We start from the raw sequence: 20,385 nt of genomic DNA, 5'->3' as shown, positions 1-20,385 counted from the left end.
ATTTTATAAACAGCTTCTTTCTTATATTGTTATTTTTAACTTGACTCTATGAGTACAAGTTATTGCAACAATTTAGAAGGATGGGTATGTGCAAATGTCCAACATCGTCATGTAATTTCCTCCTTTATGTCTCAAAATCAATATCTCTTCTAATTACCTTTTATTTTTTATATTTCGTGACCTTCCTTCACCAGGGTCCTACAAGTAGATATCGAGTGGATCTAACACTCTGCTTCGAAGACACCATCCTTTCAACATTACCTGCCTGTCTAGTTATCTTTGCCTCTCTATTCAGGATAATTTATCTCTACTTTAAAGGAAAGCCACATGGATTGGGCCGTACAAACTTAATTTTCTGGCCTGCGCAAACATTGATGCTGACGACGGCCCTGTTGTTATTCATCCGGGCAGGGTTGCTTGGAAAGAAAACTGATCATTCTCCTGCAACCGTTCTTTCGAGTGCGTCCATGGGAGTTGCCTGGGTATGCTTATCTTTTCCGCAGTTTTTGAGTTCATGGTGTTTTTGGAAAACACAAATTAGAAAGTTACACTAACCTTGAATGTGATAGATTTTCGCCACAATATTAAATATTCAAGAACACAAGTACGAGATCCGTACTTCCACTCTCATCTTCTGCTACTATGTTATCTCGACTGTTGCAGGCGCCATCACCACTCGTACCCTGAGTGCTCTTCCAACAACCTTTTATGGTTCACGATCCTTTGAAGAACAACAGTCTAAAGAGCAGGAAGAAGGCTTCACATCTGGCACCGCTACAGGCACTTCTACCACTAACGCTCTCTACTATACCTACTTTGGATTTATCCTCTTCGGCCTTTTTGTCATGTCTTGGCCACGAGGTTCAACCAAAGTGCAGAAACAGAGTGATAAGAGCCCTTATGAAAAGGCCAGCATCTTCTCCCGCTTTTGGTTCCACTATCTCCAGGGCCTCATCACCTTGGGATACAAACGGCCATTGCAAAAAGGGGATATTCAAGGAATGATGCCTCAACAGATCAGGACCGAGTTCTCATACAAACGCTTGAGTCAACAATGGGAAGAGCATGTTGCCAGCAAAAGAGCAAAGGGCAAGGAGCCTTGGCTATTGTTCTTAGTCGTGAAAGCCTTTGGCGTTCAATGGATCCCTGTTATCATCTACATCATCCTATCTGCCGGATTAAGGTTTATTGCTCCTGAACTCATGGATCAGCTCTTGCGCTTCATTGAATCTTACTCAACCGAAACCCCCAAATCAGCTTCTCTGGGAGTAATTCTAGCATTTGGAATGTTCTTTTCAACCATTCTTAGCGCCATATTGGAGGGACAATTCACCCAATTGGTCATGAATATGGGCATTGAGACACGTACGGCTCTGGTCTCAATGGTTTATCGTAAAGCATTGAAGCTATCACCTGCAGCCAAACAATCGCAGACGCCAGGAGAGATTAATAACCACATGTCTGTTGACGCAGAGAGATGGTCAGATGCATTACCACTCCTACCCATGTGGTTTTCTATTCCCCTGGAGATCTGCATTGCTCTTTGGTTACTCTATCGACAACTCGGCTGGGCTGCGCTTGGGAGCTTAGCAACGATTATTGCTGTTGCACCATTACAAGGCTGGATCGCCAATTTTTTCTCTGTTGCCAAGGACCAGAAATTAGAAGCCATGGTAAGTAGTCTTTTTTTTTACTTGTGAAAAGACGTTTCATTGTGAAAATCCATTTCAATGTGTTTAACTTTACAGTTTCTGGTATTGGTTACCACAGGATAATCGTATTCGTCTTACCAGTGAATTGATGTCTAGTATCAAAATCGTTAAGCTCTACGGCTGGTAAGAAAAAAAAATAGGATATTACTTAGTGTTCTTTTTTCCTTTCTTAAAATATTCACTTTTTTTTTTTTTTTTTTTTTTTTTAATAATTCATTCAGGGAATCCTCCTTCTTATCCAAGGTCTCGCACTACCGCAACCGCGAGCTTGGTATCCTGCGTAAGATGGGGGTTACATTCTCATTCATGACCATTACGTTCAGCTCACTTACGCTTCTAATGGCTCTGGTCTCTTTCAGTATCTATGCTACTGTGGGCGGGCCTGGAGGCACCCCTGGCGTGATCAACTCGCAAAACGTCTTTGTTTCCATTACCCTTTTTGGATTTCTTAACCGACCTATCGGAATGCTTTCTCATGTTACGAGTGAAACCATCAGCTTGATAGTCGCTACCCGCCGTATTCAAACATATTTACTGGAGGAAGAGCTTCCTAATGATCAGACTGAGCGACTCGAAGCCAATAGTACTGCTGATCCGTCGCAACCAGCTATCGAAATCAAGAATGGCACCTTTGCTTGGGTTAGAGAGGGGCCTGCGGTCGAAACTGAGAAGCAAATAAAGATAAGGCAGAAGAAGGGAGCTAGGAATAGAAAGCAGGCTATCGCAGAAGCCAAAAAGGCTGGCTTACCTAAACCTACATTTGAAGAATCTGCGGAACCTAGTTATGAGGCCACCCTTAAGCATATTAATCTGGCAGTTCAGAAAGGCCACTTGGCTGCTATTGTCGGAAGAGTCGCTCAAGGCAAATCCTCATTAATCGATGCCATTATTGGAAACATGTACAAACGCCAAGGGACCGTCAAGATCTATGGCCAGCTTGCTTACGTACCTCAACAAGCTTGGATCATCAACGCAACTCTGAGAGACAATATTTTGTTTGGATCTGAATTTGACCAGGAGAAGTATGATAGGGTCATCTATGCTGCAGGGTTAACTCCAGATATTGAGATGCTTCCTGCAGGTGATCAAACAGAAATTGGAGAGCGCGGTATCAATTTGTCAGGAGGACAAAAACAAAGAGTATCCTTAGCGCGAGCGGCCTACCAGGACGCAGATATCTATCTTTTGGATGATCCCCTAAGTGCTGTGGATGCACACGTGGATCATCACCTATGGAGGAACTTGATCGGACCCAATGGCTTGCTTAAAGACAAAACTCGTCTGCTTATCACACATGGTATCCATCACCTTAGCGAAATGGACCAGATTGTGGTGATGAAGGATGGTCAAATATCAGAGATTGGAAAGTACCAGGAATTGATGGATTCAGCCAAAGCATTTTTCCAATTGATCCAGGAATTTTCTATAAAAGAGTCTGGCAAAGATGCAAAGGATGATTTGAGTGAAGTAGAAACAGTCCAAGAGCCGGATATAGGTGCCTCAAATGCAACTAATCATCATAAGATGAGCCCAGAGACCAAGGATGAGAAGCTGGATGATAATGCAGCCCTTGTCGAAGAAGAGAGGATGAAGGTTGGAAGTATCCAATGGCACGTGTTTTGGACCTATGCCAAGGCCGCGTAAGTGAATTACTATTTTTTTTTTTTTTATTCCTTTTCTAAAAAAAAAAAAAAAAAAAAAAAAAAAAAAAGGTCTAATGAATGTTATTGAATTATCTAGATCCTACTTTTATGTATGCCAAATCCTCTTCCTGTTCATCATTATTCAAGCTTGTCAAATTGGAACGAATACCTGGCTTCAGTATTGGGTCAGGGACAACCAAACCCACTCTATTGGCTATTACATGGGTATCTATGCAATTCTGGTGGTCACGTTCATGCTCCTCATTGTTTGGACCTCCTACACGACTATGGTCACGGCCGGTATTCGCGCTGGCGAGCGCCTTCACAACAGGCTTTTGACCAATGTCCTCCGCTTGCCCATGTCCTTCTTCGATACTACGCCTGTAGGCCGTATCATAAACCGATTTTCGTCTGATTGCTTCAGCATTGACGAACAGATCCCATGGGCCTTTCACGATACGTTCTTTTGCTTCGTCTCAACAGTGGGTAGCATCATCGTTATTGCAGTGACCACACCAATTTTCCTGGTAATCATCCCTCCAATCATTGTGATCTTTATATTCCTGCAACGATACTACATTGCTTCATCAAGGAACTTCCGCAGAATCGAATCCGTTACCAAATCGCCTATGTATCAACATTTTGCAGAGACTCTGTCTGGCGTGTCGACCATTCGTGCGCTACAGTGCAATGAACGATTCATTGAACAAAATGCCTCTCGTTCCGACCAAGCTGCCAACGCTCGATTTGTTTGGTCTGTCGGCAACAGATGGCTCAACGTCCGTCTTGAAGGCCTAGGTTCAATTATCGTACTAGCTGCCTCTATGTTTGCGGTCTTTGGTCGCGAAACTTTAAACCCGAGCATGGTCGGAATGTCGCTCGCGTACGCACTCAACGTCACAATGGATATCTGCTGGATGGTCAGATGCATGTGTGAAGTTCAATTCGAGATGGTCGCAGTCGAGAGAATCGACGAGTACTGTAAAAAGAATCAAGAGGCGCCCAACTATACAGATGTCCAGCTCGAGAAATCCTGGCCCACACATGGTCATGTCGAATTTAAGAACTACTCTACTCGATATCGCCAGGGCATGGATCTGGTCCTGCGTAACGTATCCTTTGAGGTCCAGCCTGGCGAGAAGGTTGGAATTGTCGGCCGCACAGGTGCAGGAAAGTCCTCCTTAACCTTGGCATTGTTCCGTATTGTTGAAGCTGCTAATAGCCATTGGGCCAAGGCAAGTCATAACGGAACGGATATGGACACAGACCCTAGTCTGTCCGACATGACCAAGGCCAATATTGAGCTAGAGAAAGTTGAAGTTGAAGAGGATGGTGGAGCGATTTGGATTGATGGTGTTGACATATCCACAGTAGGATTAGAATATCTTCGTCGGCACTTGGCAATTATCCCTCAAGACCCTACACTTTTTGTGGGAACCATTCGGGAGAACTTGGATCCTTTCCAAGAGGCCTCGGACGCGGAGCTATGGGAAGCCCTTGAGCGTGCTCACCTCAAGGACTATGTTTCATCCATGCCTGGTGGGCTCTCCTATGAGGTCACTCAAAACGGAGAAAACTTTTCAGTAGGTCAGCGATCCTTGATCTGCCTGGCGCGTGCATTGTTGCGCAAGACAAAAATCTTGATCTTGGATGAGGCCACGGCCGCTGTAGATGTGGAAACGGACGAGTTAATCCAGAGAACTATTCGACAGGAATTTAAGGATCGGACAATCCTGACTATTGCTCATAGAATCAAGACTGTCATGGATTCAGACAAAATTTTGGTCCTCGAGAAAGGTCGCGTACAAGAATATGACGCCCCCAGTGCGCTTTTGAAGAAGAAAGAATCATTATTCTACAGGCTCGCCGAACAGGCTGGCGAGATTTTGTGAAACAATCGATAAATACCAGCTATATGGCACTGTAATAAAGTAATAGTTTAGTTTGCATAGCATGAAGCAATAGAAAAATTACATATTAATGTTAAATGTGGATGGATTTATTGATGAGTGTCTAATAAAAATTCTCTAGAGTTTAGAATATCGCAGTAAATCTACAACTGGATAAGGCGCTCTGCTTAGCTCAAGTGCAGCCTTGAAGCCCACCACATCATCAATAATCAAGGTGCCTTCTCTCAGCTTCGCGGGTTCTTCAGACTCTGAATTGGCAACCTCGCCACCATGATCGTTGATATCCTTCTTCGAAACTACAGGAGGCACTTTCTGAGACCGCAAATGAACTGAGAGCTTCTTGGCATTACGTGCAGATGGCAGTATTGACTCTCTGAAAAACTCCCTCATCGTCTCCAGAGTGGTCCTGCGCATTTCCTCCACTTCATCCTGTATCTCATCAAAGTCATAGTAACCCGACACAATTTGGCCCCAGTACCTATATGTTTCCTGTCGCAGATTCTTGTCCTTTTCAAGTTTCTTTTGGATCAGCGAATTGACCTGCTTATCGTACTCCTCGTGAGACATCTCTTCCAAATATGTTTTCATCCTTGACTCCAAAAAGTGTTCGATTCTGCTCTCCAGGTGTACTGGATCCCGCTCCGACTGCAAAATGAAACGCAGGCCTGTTACGCCTGATTGTTTGCGGACCCCACTAAAAACCAAGTATCCGAGTTGCTCTTTGGTCCTGAGTTGGTTAAAGCAGGGCTCATTGATGATTTGTGCCATGATCTGAATACGCGCACGACTCTCCTTGCTCGTAGCATCTTCGATTTGCAAGTAATATTCGACGCCCGAGTTGACGTTAAAGGGATCAGGCACATCACGCTGGTAAACTGCTTTACACTTATCAGGCAGGATATGAGACCTCTGGGACAACAATTCGGATGGTACCAAAGTTTTTGGTGCTAGACAATTCTCAATAATCGACCCAGCCTTAAGTGCCTCTGCTGCGCCCATGTTTCCGTGGATAAGACCTTCGATATGCAGACGGCTCAGTAACGCTGGATAAAAAGCCTGAATGTCTGCTGGAGTCAGCTCCTTCAACTCTGCGAGTTTTTCATCATGAGTCCAGAGCTTCTCCTGTGTCAGATAAGACATGTAGTACATAGCGTGTTGGTGGGGTGCCTCCAGCCTGAAATTTTTATACATCCTATCCATTTGATCTTGCATCAATCGAAACCGCTCAGGATCAACCTCAAGGTTCTTCATTTTTTCAACCACCTTCTGTAATAACACATGGGCTTTATCATTGTAGCCCTCCACACTCAAGATCATGCCCTCTATAGTCGTGTCGAGGGAATAGGCAAGGCCTGCCAGATCTGCGTCATAAGCATATTCGTTCAGCGCATCCTTGAGTAGGTAAACATATAGATGCGTTTTAACATTATTGCTGGGCGATGAATACGACAGTGGTGACTTTAGCTGGAAGTACATGTTGACCTTTGGTACCCAAAAGACATCGTCTTTCTTGTGCCAGATGCGAGTCAATGGAGTATGCTTCAACAAGACTGGCGTGGTAAGAGGTGTTGTGGTAGGAATTTTGTTGGTTTCAAAGTTCTCAGGAATAAAGTCATTAGGCATGGGGAGATGAAGATCTGAATTTGGTTCTAAATTTTGCAATTTCTATCGGCAATGTCCATATTATAAATATTAATCATTCAGTCCCTTAGCCATTAGACGTTCGATATCTTCTATCAAGTGTAATGACAACTACTTACCTCTAACAGAGCAGGAGATACGTCTTCAACATGATACTCAGTGCCATACCATTTCTCAACTTGATCAAATACTCCACCGGGAACGACGGATACATCCTGTGTGACAAGATGGCTTTTCCATGAATCGATCTTAAGGGCATCAATGCAATCCATAATTGCCTTAGGATCTGAGCCACGGATCAAGTAGGAACCAGACAGGACCCATTCGGGAGCATAACCACGTTGCATAATGCCCGCCAAACGAGATGAGTATCCGGCAGCCGGGCTTTTCTCTTTGAACCTGAAGGAAGTTGCAGCCAATGAAGCGATCTAGGATAATTACAAGGTCATGTTTAGCTCACAATTAGTCTACAGATTCAATCGGGCCAGAAAGTCTGTCTTACCTCATCCCAAATATAAGGTCTAATGCCCTCACGGCGAAGCATGTCAATATATTGGAAGACGACCACGGTTACATCTTCATAATGATCCAGACCCTCTTTGGTCAAGTCGACTGAAATCTTGAAAAATTCAAAGCCAATTCCACCATGCGATGTACCCGCAGACAAGTTATTAGCCCAGCCTTTTTTCTTTAGCAAAGAGAGAATTGATCCACTGCCCTCATGACCGATAGTGTGGGTGATATAACGCGCTGGATGAATTCTATATTGGGGATACTGATCTGGGAATGGGAACTTAATTTCCAGTGTACGAAAATCTTTAACAGGCTTGACATAGCTAGTCTTCAAAAGCTCTTTGGCAGTCCATGGAGGATTAGAATTGGCAGGCGGGTTGATATTCAGATTCTTAATATCCGAAAACTTTTCGATCGCCCAGTCTGAAAGCTGATCCAGTGGCTCTGCAATATAAAAGAGACTTGGCGTAAGTATTTTTTAAAAAAGTAAATAATCAGTCTCATTAACTTGAATGTTTCATCTCTTTACCTCGACCAAGAATGACCAATTTCATGATGTTGGCAGAATAATACTTTGAATGGAATTTAATGAGCTCATCTCTGACATTGATCCCTTCCCGTCCCGGCGCATCCTGTAGGGTTTCCAGATTTCCTGTTCCAAACTGACTGTAGGGGTGATTCGGACTTGATAAATTTTTTTCGAGTTGAAAGAGTCGCCAGCTATCGCTCTGCAAATTCTTCTTATGCTCTGAATCCACTGCTCTAAGCTCACGATCCTTACAGTTCTCGCTAAATGCGGGTGAAATGAAAAACTGTGCAAATCGATCTAGAGCACCTTCCAAGTGAGCATGTCCAACTTCAAAATAATAATTAGTGTTATCAAGTCCTGTGAACGCGTTGGAGCTACCCGAGTGATGGGCTAAAAATTCACTGTACTCGTTCTCACGAGGATATTTGGCAGTGCCCATGAATAGCAAGTGCTCCAGGAAATGTGCCAGTCCCTGCAAGTTTTTCTAATGTAAAGAGATATTTTGCAAAAACAAGTGATTGCGAATTAGGACGGGAATGTAAATAATATTTGGTTTTGTACGACGATGCATGCCTTTTCACTGTCTTCTCGTATTATTATTATTATTATTATTATTATTATTACTGCAACATGCTATAAAATATAGCTGAGTATGTTACGCACGACTTACGGGATCACTCAAATGGCCAACATGAACATCTAGCGCAGCCGCAGATTTGTCAACATTAGGATCCTGAATGAGTAGTACCTCCAGGTCGTTCTTGAGACGGATCAGTCGATAATGACGATCATCATTGAGTGACTGCTCAATAGGCTTTGTGAAAATAGCATGGGTTCCCTTTTCATGAAGGACATATCCTTCTGGAAGAACATTAGAAGTAGCAGCCATGAGAGAGATGGAAAAGCAACGTGTGGCACTAACGGTGAAATGACGTTTTGTATCGAAGGTTTGAAAGGGTGATGCAGATCTAAACAGACAGACATAGACACAAAGAGCATGAGAATGAGTATTGAGCATGAAAATGAGCAAAAACAAAACACCATTTCAATAACAGGACTGGAGCATTCAACTGGAAACATGTGTGCATCAATTTCCAAGTCAAAAAAAAGTGGCAGAAAATGGCTAAATTGTGCTATTCTGGTGCTGCGTCAGCTCACCTGAAGCTTGATTGAGTAGAAAAGAAGCGACTAGGGTCAGTCGATTGTGAGGTGCGATAAGAAAAGACCCTTGAGATAAGGGAATACGATGCTGACGAGGATGAAGATGAGCACGAAGATACAAGGAAGATCCGGTGGTAGGCTGCTCTACAGGTCGAGGACAGCGGAAGCATGAACAGCACAGTAAGCAATACAAGCAGCGATAGCAAGCGAGTAACGCAAATGAAACGGGAAGAAGAAATAGTGAATGACTTTAAGGAAAACGAAGCAAAGAAAAAAAAAGTGCTTCTTCCACTTCATTCAAGACTTTTTATTGGACAACCAGCTGATCCATTTAGTCTATACGTGTGCACCCTCATCATCATGTCACACATATCACACGGATTTCGTCTACACAGTGGTCCGTATTCATGCTCAACAAGACAGTCCTGTCATCCCCAAGCGCTGGCGCGGGAAAAAAAAAAAAAAAAAAAAAAAAAAAAAATGATTTGTGTATAATTGTAAAGCAAAATATCTAAAGTTGAAAGCTAACTGATCTCCTGTTTTCATTTATACTTGAATCGGTCTTGGTCTCCATTTCCACAGCCTTTTGCTTATCCTTGCGCTTCTCTGCCTTTTTCCGCTTGATCTCCTTGATCTTCTTTTCAATCAATGCCTTCTTAGCCCTCTCCTTCTCAACATGCCTCTGCTCCTTCTTATCTAGTTTGGACTTGATTTTACCCTGTTGTTATTATTAAGAATGAGATATTGCACATTGTCGTAGTCAGTACCCGAACTATGAAACGACACTACATGTGGTATATCTCACATTCCGATTATTATCATTATTTTTCCTTGAAAGATATGCTTTTATACTTGCCATGTTCTCGATCTTAATCTGAGCACGCTCTTCCTCTTTTCCTACTACTTGATCAATAATACTTAGCATCGTAATCTATCCATGTCATAAACAACAAAAACGAAATCAGATTAAGAAAATAAAAAAATAAGAAGAAAAGAAGCATCACTGCCAATCTACCAAAGCACTTAACATAAAGAACTTACTGTATCTGCAAAGACTTTCCCTTTCTTTCCACTGGGTTTCTTGATCTTTTCCCTATATCCCTTCTTACCCTTGCCAACCAGCTCTTCCTCTTTCTCCTCCTCCTCTTCTTCTTCTTCTTCCATGTCATCATTACCTACGCTTTCAGATCCAGATATCTGATGTCCTTTGTCATTATTATCATTTTCCTCTTCTTCGTCATCACTCTGATACAACTTTGTTTGCTTCAAAGATTTGGCAAATATCCGCTGATCCTTTTTAGAGGGTGTAGCGATATTGTTCTGGATTTGAGCAGCCGCATGTCTTGCCTTCTTTGCCCTTCTTCTCGTTGACACCGGTTGTCCTGTCTGAAACTTTCGTTTTGACTCTGCAGGCATGATAAATATTCAATAAAAATGGTAATGAGGTTGAAGTAACAAAGAATGAGTTTTTTTTTTTTTATGAAAGCAAGTAAACAAACTCAGAAAGCAGTCTCTTCCAAATGTTCAAGGTCCATCCATTTCGTTGACCCATTTATTAAACTACATTCTACAGCAATAAAAACAGCACACACGATGGTACAGAAACAGAAAATTAGAATAAAGAGTGAAAGCGGAAGAGAGAAAAGGAGAGAGAGGAGCTTGGCCCACAAGCCGATGAATGAAAAGAAATCATTTACTATCAACAATACATCAATTTGGACTGACTCTTGATGCAATGGCGAAACCAATTTCCCTTCCGTCATAGAGTCATACCATTCTTCTTGTCCAGAAAACATCTGCAGCCTCAAGCAAAACATACATCGAGTGTCCTTCTGTTGCAAAGGCCATGGATGGTAATATGTCGATATCAACGTGGAAAAAAAAAAAAAAAAAAAAAAAAAATATTCATACCGATTTTTTTTTTTTTTTTCAAGTCTCAAGAAAATGAGAAAGTGTGCAGAATGGACTTTTTAACCTTTTTTTTATCCTTCTGCAATAGAGGTGATTTCGATGTATGAGGAATACCTAAAGGTAACCAAGCAAGAACGAAAGCATAATGGGAAAATTCTGACAGTGCTTTCTGTAAGATCGATAATATTAACCCGATAACGTGCCTCGCTTCAGAATAAGTTCCCACATCGAGAAAGAATTGAGTTTGATGTCAATGAGGTCCTAGAGATGGTCTATAACCTACCAGACTGTGCAGCATTGGTGTATGTTTAATAGCTTGAAAGCCCGGTTGCTATATCTCTTGACTGTATAACTGGCATGTCATGTCAACATCCTTTCTAATAAATTACTCCTTTCAAGATAGATTTGATCCAAGGACAGCGACCTATATTCCTCATGACAAATCCTGGATCCAGAAACAAGTCATAGCACGGGCACAGTCTAGAGCGAGTTAAAGGGCTAGGGAGAGGGATAATTCCCAAAGACAGCAATGTGGAGCCCGAATGTAATCGAAAAGACAGCAGGAGTACATAGTGTCAGTTTGAGCATCTTTGCTCTTCAGAAAGTGAAGAATGCCAATGACAGATCGGCACGACTGTCGTGTGGTTTGAAATATTACAAATAAAATTAAGACAATTTATTTTTTTCTCACTCCCTTCTCCACTTCTTATCATCCCTTTCTTTTCTTTCTTTTTTTTTTTTTTTTTTATTACTGCTATCTTGATCGTATTCTAACGCTCGTAATCAACAAAAAGTAGACATAGTTACAATTATTCGACAAAAGAAAAAGGACACGTTACGCTACAGAGCACTTAACGACAGTGGAAAACTCACACTCAAGGAGAAAAAAGACAATAAGAAATAAACCATGGCTCGTTCAGTTCGTTCAAGCGCTTCAAAGGCGCCAAAGGAGAATAAGGTATTGTGAATACTGTATAAACCTGACTGTCTTGGTCATGATTGCTATATGAAACAGAATACTAAGGAAGTATAGGGTGCGGGTATCATGTGTTGGCTGACAGTATCAAAACTTTTTTTTAAACTTCGATATGCTAAGGCTGAGAAAATGAGACGCATTGAGAACTACCGCCTTGCTAGAGCGCAGGCAAAGAAGGTATATATATATATATATATCTTTTAGAATCAAGTTCGAACCAGAATAGATAAAGAGAACTTATCGCTTTTCACTTATTTTACAAGTATGTTATTCCTGGACTTGTTGCATTTCTTGCTGCCGTATTTGCCCTCTTTGCGGTCAAGTATGGTTTCTCAGGCTCAAAGAAGGCTGGCCATATTAAGGACAATACCCTTTTTAATCAGAATAATGTCAAAGACGCCCTCAGACAAACCGTAGAGACTGACGGCCTTAAGCTCAACAATGAAGAGCTCATCAAACGTCTCATCGAGGCTATGACCAGCAAGAAAGCAGATGAGAATAAGGTCGCTGAACCAGAAAAGGCTGCGGAAGATGAATCTACACCAACACCAGGAAAGGCTATGGAAGATGACGAGTCTACAGCTACAACAGAGGAAACTAAAGCAGAAAAGGACAGTCAAGACCCTCAGCCATGAACAGCACTTTTTTTTTCTTCCAATGCCATGGATTACAGACAACCAATTATTGCCATACTTTTTGAAATAAAATGTCTATATTATATTACAACTCCACTGCTCTAATGACAGTTGGAAGACGAAAAAGCTATGCACTCTAGCTACAACTCTATGGGTGCTTTTCTTTTTTTTTTTATGATTCATATTCAACCGAGGCCTTTCGCTTACTCGTCATCCTCCTCATCGTCCTCCAGAGGTTCGTCATCCTCAATATCACGACGAAGGAGAGACTGGATCAAGGGGAGGTATGGGTGAGGCTGGCCGACAGGATTCTGTCTCTTAACCTGGTCAAAGTACTTTTCGTAGACGTTACCATCGTAGACACCCAAGGGCGAGTTGATCATGTAATCAGAGTAGTTAAAGGCGTCAATCAAGGGAATGTACTCCTGACGGACATCACGGCACAGAACGTTGACCTGGGCACGGACATAGTCCATCTGAGAAGGAGTGAAATAACGGTACTGCAAGAAGAATCCAGCATTCTGCTCAATTGAGTACAGACCGTACAACAAGCAGACCTTAGTGAGGATAGGGCGGAAACTCTCAGGAGCGCCCTTAACAGCCTGGGCAAAACGACGGAAAACATATCCAAAAGAGTGGATCTTGGCAGCAGCCAAACGAGCCTGTGAGCATTCTTCATAAGCAGCCTCGGGGCTCATACCCTGCTTGAGGCAGTCAGCAAAGTCGTCGCCGGCCTTCTTGACAACGTTAGCAGTAACAACTCCCCATGCCTGCTGGATGATGTCGAAATTCAAAATCTCCTCGTTAGTCTTAACAGCACAGCCCTGAGTCAGAAGAGTGTCGAGATGATTGAGATAGTCAACTCCCTCGGGTTGGGTTTTGCCCGCAAGAGCCTCGCGATAACAGTTAACGAGGTAACGTCCGGATTGAAGGGTCAAGATGGTGTTATCACCCTCCCAGGTACAGTGAACAGCAAAATCGTTGTAAGTAGTGGCAAGGCCAGTGTAGGCAGAGTAACCGTGACCACCAAGGGTCTGGCGACAGGCCTCAATAGCATTCAAAGTAGACCAGGTGCAGAAAGCCTTGAGACCAGCCGAGGTAGCGTGTGTCTCCTTGAGGGTCTCAAGAGTCTCTTGAAGACCGGCATCATCGGGTTGCGTGGACTCGAGCTTATCCATGAGAGTATCGTACAACTTCTGTGTCTCAACACCAGTGAAATGGAAGGCATAGGCCATAGCCAAGATAGGCATAAGGCGGTACTGGTGGATGGCATAGTCGATGAGCTTAGTTTCTTGGACGTCATGAGGGTTGGACTGGAACTGGCGACGGACTGCAGCGTAGCGTCCAGCAATGGTGACAGCCTTCTTGGCAATGTTGCCAGAATCGACGACCATGGCAACACGGCCTTGAATCAAGGCGCCATACGTCAACTGGGCCATGGGTGGCTCCTTGACTTCTCCAGCGCGCGAGACCTTAGTGTGCTTCATAAGCATGTTGGTACGAGGGATACGGACATTGGTAAATTGGATCCAGCCATTGTCAATGCCATCACGGCCCATCTTCTTGCCGATATCTCCAATGTTGATGCCGGGCATGAGAGTGTAGGTACGGGTGTCACGGAGTTGAACAACGAATGACTTTGTTCCATAGCGCTTGCCGCGAACAATCAGCTGAGCGAAGACAACACAGTGGGTAGCGGTGTGAGCAGCACCTCCGATCCACCACTTGGTGGCAGTAATAGTAGGAGTATGAATGATGAACTGATCGGCTGCCTCGTCAAAAGTGGCAGTAGTCTCAAGACCAGCGACATTAGATCCGTGGCCCAGCTCAGTCATGGCAAAGCATCCGACCATGCCATTGAGTGCGAGAGCACCCTTGGAAACCCAGTGGGAGAACTGAGCTGAGGTGGCGGATCCGCGGAGGGCACCGAAGAAGAGACCATAATGGACACCGAAGCGGGTCCAGAATCCGGGATCAATCAAAGAGATGGTCTGCATACGCATAGTGAAAATAGGAACGGGCTCTGCAGAGACGTAATGAACGATAGTGCGGAACTAGTTGGTGAAAAATAAATTTTTTTTTTTTTTTTTTTTTTTTTTTTTTGTTTGGTCAATCATGCCGAATGTGACACCAAAAAGGTTGTTTGTGTGCACTACTGTTACAACGCTTATAACGAATGCAGTAATGATTCATTGTGTTCCCGAATCAAAAGATAAAACGACTAACGACTCTGTACCTTTTCCATGGTGCGGACACGAATTTCATCTTTGGTGACGTCGTACATGTCGTACATGCGGAAGGTAGGATCACGCTCCAGCTCCATCATGAATTTTTCTCTGATCTTGGTGAATTTTTCGCCACCGTCCAGGAAGTAAGTTAGTTCCCTGACATCGAAGGTCGCCTTTGCTCTCTCCTCAGCCATGGACTCGACAGGGCTACATGGATCACAAATACCACAAAAAAAAAGTCAGATCAAACCTTTACATCCCAGGGTATGATCACCATGAAACATTCTTGTTGATGGCTTGCGAAATAAAAATATAGCACAAGAATAAGAGAAAGGAAAAGGGAAAAGAAAAAGGACAAATTACCTTTTCTTTCTTGGCTCCTCTTCCTTGTTCGAGCAGGCAGAGACCTGAAGGTGGTTCTGGACAAAGGCCAGGCGTTGTGAAGCAGCAGACTCGGACATGATGAAGAAAATATGCAATTATTGTAATTCTGATAGAAGTACTAAGAAAGGATTTTTAAAAGAAATACAAATACTAAACGAACGGAAGCGAGAAAGAGAAATGAGACGAATGAAAGTAGAATGGAGATGGGGAGATGGAGAGATGGAGAGAGTGAGAGAGAGAGAGAGAGAGAAAAAAAAAAAAAAAAAAAGTTGTCAAGAGGATTTGGAGAATAGGAAAAGAAAAGAAAAGAAGGAAAAGAGAGAGATCGGATCAAATTGAGGGTCTATTTTATAGGTTGTAAGACTTTTTGGATCTGATCTGTCCCATCTGTATAAATGCAACGATACAAGACATGTGTAGTTGAAGCTGAGAATGCTCAAATAAACCAGGGCCTGCAAGGCCTCCACTCATCCACATGTATATACTGGTATAGTTTAGAGATCTGAATAGCTTAATAGCTCAAAACAAGGTTATGATTTGCATATGAGTCTCGGCAGAGAAAGAGACAGAGTCGAGTGGAGAAAGACGCCCACGGATCGAACAAAGTTTGAATATTACATCGCAAGAGAGTCACTTGAAGTGAACATGACAAGATAAAAATAATGGAGCCATCTCTTTTTCCTTCCCTACAGAACGAGAATTGTCTCCTTTGTGTAGTAAATAGATCATACACTCCTCTCTCTGATCTGATGGATTTGTCTTCCTAATGTTACTCTGTTGTGTAATGTCTGTGCGTGGCATTCTCACTTTTGGCATTCGCAAACAAGCACACAGAGACACACATCAATAAAGAATACAGATTGATTTTTTGAACTTGAACACGTTTTTTTTTTTTTTTTTTTTTTTTTTTCCACGGAGTGACACTTTGAAGCATAAAAAGCTCTAAAAAAAAAAAAAAAAAAAAAAAAACGTGTGACCAAGTTGTACATACAAAGTTCTCTCCACGGATCACTCTTTCACACGTGAAAATGATTTCAACGCACAAATCACAAAATAGCCATCCGAGGCTCAAGGGGTGTAAAAAAGGTTCTCTCTGCATGGAAGCAGTCCAAATAAATATGACATGGATTTAAACCAATTTACAAACTGAATCAGGTTTCCAAACGAGTTTGCAAATATGGATTGAAAATTTATCCGTCATTTATCCAACTGAATACGAAATATTCATTGATCATATGATATTGGCCACAAAGGCAATATTTAACATTGGCTTCCGTGCTTTTTATAAAAAAAAAAGAATTGTCTAGGTGTTTCACCTTTTCACCTTCCTTCATTGAAGCCCGACTAGAAATAATGTAGATTAAAAATAAAATAGCTAATTTGCAATGCAAGATCCCTTTGCCCTGAAAATGTTGGTGGGAGTGAGACCTTCTCTGGCCTTTATGACAATGTGAATAAGGCTTCTTCGTAGATCCTTCAGTGAACCATCGCTGACGCGTTCTTTTTTTTTTTTTTTTTTTTTTTTTTTTTTGTATTATTTTTGAGAATACGCTGATTATACGCGAAATAAAGATAATAGCAATGGCATTCAATGGTGAGGATACAAATCCGCTAATTTGAAATATCCCCCTTACTTTCATCTACACAGTCTCCACCCACTAATACCATAAACATTTTCAGATAATCAACTTGGTCAATTCTGAGGACGAATTTGACAAAGGCATCAAGTCCCCAATCCCCAATGTATAATTGTGGAAGAAGGGAGCAGCTCTAGTGTTAAAGACCCATTTGTTCCTTGGACTCCCCAGGCCATAATGAACACGGGCTAGACCCACAGATCCATTCAAATCCATCTCGAAAGGATCGTCAGAGCTGGATAGAACACTCAACTACGCTCTCTCAGGTATCGCCAGAAAGAGATAAGGTTGAAATAAATAAAATGCATTTATTATTCGAAGGTAATTTAGACTGAAGCTCCAGATTCATTAAACCAAGTCAGATAAAGCTTAAATGCCACAAAACAACATATTCATCACTCTGTGCATTTTGTTAGATTGCCATTTTTTTTTTTTTATTTTTTTTTTATTTTTTTTTTTAAAAAAAAAAAGGAGTACATGGAGGATAATCATTCAAGGAGAAAGCGAGACAATCAACAGCAATGAAAGTTCTCCCCACGCGTGTAAGCACGATGGCCGGCTTTTCCAATCATGACCACCAACGTCCTGCCCGTGCACAGATCCCATGCAGGTTATGCACCCTTGACCTTCTTGTGTTCCTTCATGTTATCCTTCTGCTCGGCGAGATTAACCCCAAACTCGCTCCGTGCAACTCGTTGATGCATGACGATGCTCACAACCAATCCTACAACAACACCGATACAGTAGAAGAGCGATGCACCCAAGACGCAAGGGACTGGCCATGCCTGCCAAGGTCGATCCCAATCCAAAGGAATCACAATTGAGCCAAGCCATGCCCCGAAAATAGCCATCATTCCCTGGCAATAGAGCGCAGCTTCAGTGAATGTCCGTGGACTAGGAAGAAAAATGGCAAGAGTATTAGAGAAAAAAAAAAAAAAAAAAAAAAAAATTCAACTTATGCAGTTACTTATAATCATGTTAAAATGCGTACCTGTTATGAACAAAGATTCGAATCCAGTTCTTGAAATCTGTTCCAAGCACAAATGAAGCTGGATAGAATGTCAACAATGAGAGATAGAGCGCCAATTGCCCTGTCTCCTTTGATTGACTATGATGATAAACAGTGTAGCATCAATAAAAGAATAAATGTAGAATAAAAATAATTATAAAAAAAAAAAAAAAAATGCCAGAAAGGCACCTTCAATCAGCGCACTGAGATATAGCCGTTGCGTTCATAACTGTAATAAAGATTAGATCGTACTGAAAAATTCCTGCTCCAAAGAGAACCGCAAACAAATGGCAAACTGAGGCCCCAACAGCACCGATCGTCATCGAGACACTAAGGATTGCAAAAGGTGATGACGACAACTGACTACTCCTTTCAGAAATCTTTTTATTCACAGCAGTATTTTTAGAATGGAGGTACGCCTGGGCGAGGCCCACTAGCGTTTGAAAACCAAATAACACAATTAGTGTCCATGACAGAGAGGGAAGTGTTTGGCTAACACTACTGTCGCTGCTAATATTGGCATTGTTGGCAAAAGTTTGGTGTTCGCTGATGTTAGTCTGGATCAGTTTAGCAGGGATCCACGTCAACGTTGAATATGCTGTTGCGAGATTGACCATTGCAATAAGTGTCATCTTGAGCAATGGAAATGAAGGCGGTGCGAGTACTGTTTCTGATGATCCATGCCGTGATGGGGCACCGCCTTTTCCTGCGCCTTGACGCGTTGTCCGTTGCATGTTGGAATCGTAATGTTGGCTTGCACAAGAAAGAATGTGTGTTTGAGTTCAAAACGAGCCACAGTCGACGGCTCTTGCCTTGTTGAAAATTCAATGCAAGGCCGATACGTAGTAAACTATAATTTCGCACAGAGATGGGGACAGTTGTTACATCCTTTACAGAACACCCGTTGCATAAAAGATTAAAGAAAACACTTTTCTTGTGCATATGGACAAACGTATTAATGGATATACGTCTTATACTTTTTCTGAACATTCATCTCCTAGGAAACATTTATGATTAACACGCTCTATTATGTTACTCGTACATAGACTTGTAGTTATGCTTTTAATAAGCTCTGATGAATATGATAAAAACTTCAATAAATACCCCATGGGTGTGATATGTAGACCTACATCTTATTCTCACTTACTCCACTATTCATCTTCTTGTTTGTCAAAAACTTTTCATTAGTGAATGCATGGAGAGTTTTGACTCGGTGTGTATATTTTGCAAGTAATTAATCCTTGTCAAGAAAGAAAAAAGCCTTTTTCTTTTTCTTTTTTTCCAACAACTTCAGCGCATTTGTGTTAGAGATATTCGTTAGCTCTCAGGCTTCGGCATCAATGGGGGATATTGGAGCGGCATTGTTGGTTGTGTATATTACTTGGAGTGAAAGCTATTTAATCACTCTCTTCTTGCTGGGCGGTACCTTGTTGGGTGATCTCGTTTCAGCGTGCCTTGTGGACGGATGGGAGAGCGAGAACGGGAGAGAGGGCAATCTTTTGGTGTGTGTGGAATGGGTAATTGACAAAGTATATGAAACACGGATTACAACATGATATACGAAACTACAACAGAAGCGAGATAAATATATACCGACGCATTTGAGTGTCTTTCCTAGGGATTTGTTGTAGCCATGGTGAAGGCGAGAATTAATGTCTTCTGGAGGTTCCTGTGCCTTGGTTCCGTTTGATTCGAATTGACTAGAAACGCTGCGATGCAAAATGTACGAGCATAGAGAGATACCTTGTGCTTCTACATTTATGAAAAGCAAAGAGACGCTACAACTGTTTGCTCAATGACCTGATGCATGTTCGTGCTGCAATGAAAAAGGAAACAAACAGAGATTTGCACAAAATAAATTTTTGCCCCGTTCTCGTGCATGAACCGCCAAATATTTTCGAGATATGCAAACAAAGATAAAGTTCAGTCCAAACAAAAAAAAATAGACACAGAAAATCAACGATTGGATCGTAAGAGCGTGGGCCTACAAATCCGATCTAAATGAAGACGGCTTATTTTCTTATTTTACACCAGCGGAGTAGCTGGTCATCCCACAGATTGGGTAACAATGTCAACTGAGCCAAATCTCGATTAAGCTGCAACAGATTTCTGCGCAAACGCGCAAAGGAAATTAGTTCTTTCAACGAGCATGGTCTTATTTTAATTGTGTTCAAAGATAACTTTGAGTTCACATAATCATTCAGTCAACCGGTGTCTAGCAGTCGCTCAATCTACAATACGCATGTGCATATACATGTAGTCAATCTGGTCACCCAATCCCCCCACCCCCGGCCTATCCGGGCACTGCTATTGCTGTGGTTTTTTTTTTTTTTTTTTTTTTTTTTTTTAATGAACAGGATCCTGTTCTGAATGGAGGCTCATGTTGATAAACCAACGAGTTATTCCACATTGCATTGCTTTTACATATAAATACGAATACCTCTTTTTTCACTTTGCTGATCCCTCTTCAACAAGACAAGACATCAAACCTTTTCC

The 20,385-nt window shown here is 42.1% G+C and overlaps 7 protein-coding genes across 7 annotated transcripts; 3 read left to right on the top strand and 4 right to left on the bottom strand.

Moving 5' to 3' along the window:
* Positions 1 to 467: 467 nt before the first annotated feature.
* BCR41DRAFT_399434 (ABC transporter type 1, transmembrane domain-containing protein) lies at positions 468 to 5,247 on the top strand (the record flags this gene model as incomplete). Its single annotated transcript, XM_022029063.1, has 5 exons — positions 468 to 482; positions 570 to 1,673; positions 1,771 to 1,835; positions 1,934 to 3,352; positions 3,453 to 5,247. 5 exons carry the CDS (start codon positions 468 to 470, stop codon positions 5,245 to 5,247), a joined length of 4,398 nt encoding a protein of 1,465 aa, XP_021878220.1.
* A 135-nt stretch (positions 5,248 to 5,382) lies between these two features.
* Positions 5,383 to 8,837, bottom strand: BCR41DRAFT_399433 (Metalloenzyme, LuxS/M16 peptidase-like protein; the record flags this gene model as incomplete). The annotated part of the gene is made up of 5 exons (XM_022029062.1): positions 5,383 to 6,930; positions 7,026 to 7,334; positions 7,409 to 7,863; positions 7,949 to 8,432; positions 8,619 to 8,837. The coding sequence occupies 5 exons, from the start codon at positions 8,835 to 8,837 to the stop codon at positions 5,383 to 5,385; spliced, it is 3,015 nt and encodes a 1,004-aa protein (XP_021878219.1).
* A 761-nt stretch (positions 8,838 to 9,598) lies between these two features.
* BCR41DRAFT_359739 (hypothetical protein) lies at positions 9,599 to 10,554 on the bottom strand. The gene is made up of 2 exons (XM_022025248.1): positions 10,151 to 10,554; positions 9,599 to 10,040 (listed from the first exon to the last, which is right to left on the bottom strand). The coding sequence occupies exons 1-2, from the start codon at positions 10,523 to 10,525 to the stop codon at positions 9,882 to 9,884; spliced, it is 534 nt and encodes a 177-aa protein (XP_021878218.1). The 5' UTR covers positions 10,526 to 10,554; the 3' UTR covers positions 9,599 to 9,881.
* A 74-nt stretch (positions 10,555 to 10,628) lies between these two features.
* Positions 10,629 to 11,693, top strand: BCR41DRAFT_359737 (putative enhancer of rudimentary). The gene is made up of 5 exons (XM_022025247.1): positions 10,629 to 10,705; positions 10,875 to 10,962; positions 11,109 to 11,140; positions 11,234 to 11,322; positions 11,424 to 11,693. Exons 1-5 carry the CDS (start codon positions 10,703 to 10,705, stop codon positions 11,512 to 11,514), a joined length of 303 nt encoding a protein of 100 aa, XP_021878217.1. The 5' UTR covers positions 10,629 to 10,702; the 3' UTR covers positions 11,515 to 11,693.
* A 64-nt stretch (positions 11,694 to 11,757) lies between these two features.
* BCR41DRAFT_388716 (hypothetical protein) lies at positions 11,758 to 12,720 on the top strand. Its single transcript, XM_022028033.1, has 3 exons — positions 11,758 to 11,978; positions 12,117 to 12,173; positions 12,260 to 12,720. The coding sequence occupies exons 1-3, from the start codon at positions 11,928 to 11,930 to the stop codon at positions 12,629 to 12,631; spliced, it is 480 nt and encodes a 159-aa protein (XP_021878216.1). The 5' UTR covers positions 11,758 to 11,927; the 3' UTR covers positions 12,632 to 12,720.
* A 47-nt stretch (positions 12,721 to 12,767) lies between these two features.
* On the bottom strand, positions 12,768 to 15,185 carry BCR41DRAFT_148865 (acyl-CoA dehydrogenase/oxidase C-terminal). Its single transcript, XM_022019587.1, has 2 exons — positions 14,868 to 15,185; positions 12,768 to 14,685 (listed from the first exon to the last, which is right to left on the bottom strand). Exons 1-2 carry the CDS (start codon positions 15,051 to 15,053, stop codon positions 12,835 to 12,837), a joined length of 2,037 nt encoding a protein of 678 aa, XP_021878215.1. The 5' UTR covers positions 15,054 to 15,185; the 3' UTR covers positions 12,768 to 12,834.
* A 2,165-nt stretch (positions 15,186 to 17,350) lies between these two features.
* BCR41DRAFT_359734 (GPI biosynthesis protein family Pig-F-domain-containing protein) lies at positions 17,351 to 18,791 on the bottom strand. The gene is made up of 3 exons (XM_022025246.1): positions 18,142 to 18,791; positions 17,872 to 17,988; positions 17,351 to 17,774 (listed from the first exon to the last, which is right to left on the bottom strand). Exons 1-3 carry the CDS (start codon positions 18,621 to 18,623, stop codon positions 17,492 to 17,494), a joined length of 882 nt encoding a protein of 293 aa, XP_021878214.1. The 5' UTR covers positions 18,624 to 18,791; the 3' UTR covers positions 17,351 to 17,491.
* Positions 18,792 to 20,385: the final 1,594 nt, after the last annotated feature.

Source organism: Lobosporangium transversale (genome assembly GCF_002105155.1).
Source record: "Lobosporangium transversale strain NRRL 3116 chromosome Unknown BCR41scaffold_39, whole genome shotgun sequence".
In the NCBI taxonomy this organism is placed as follows: Eukaryota; Fungi; Mortierellomycota; class Mortierellomycetes; order Mortierellales; family Mortierellaceae; genus Lobosporangium; species Lobosporangium transversale.
Note: the sequence above shows the minus strand (reverse complement) of the source record. Positions and strands in the feature narration are given on the sequence as shown.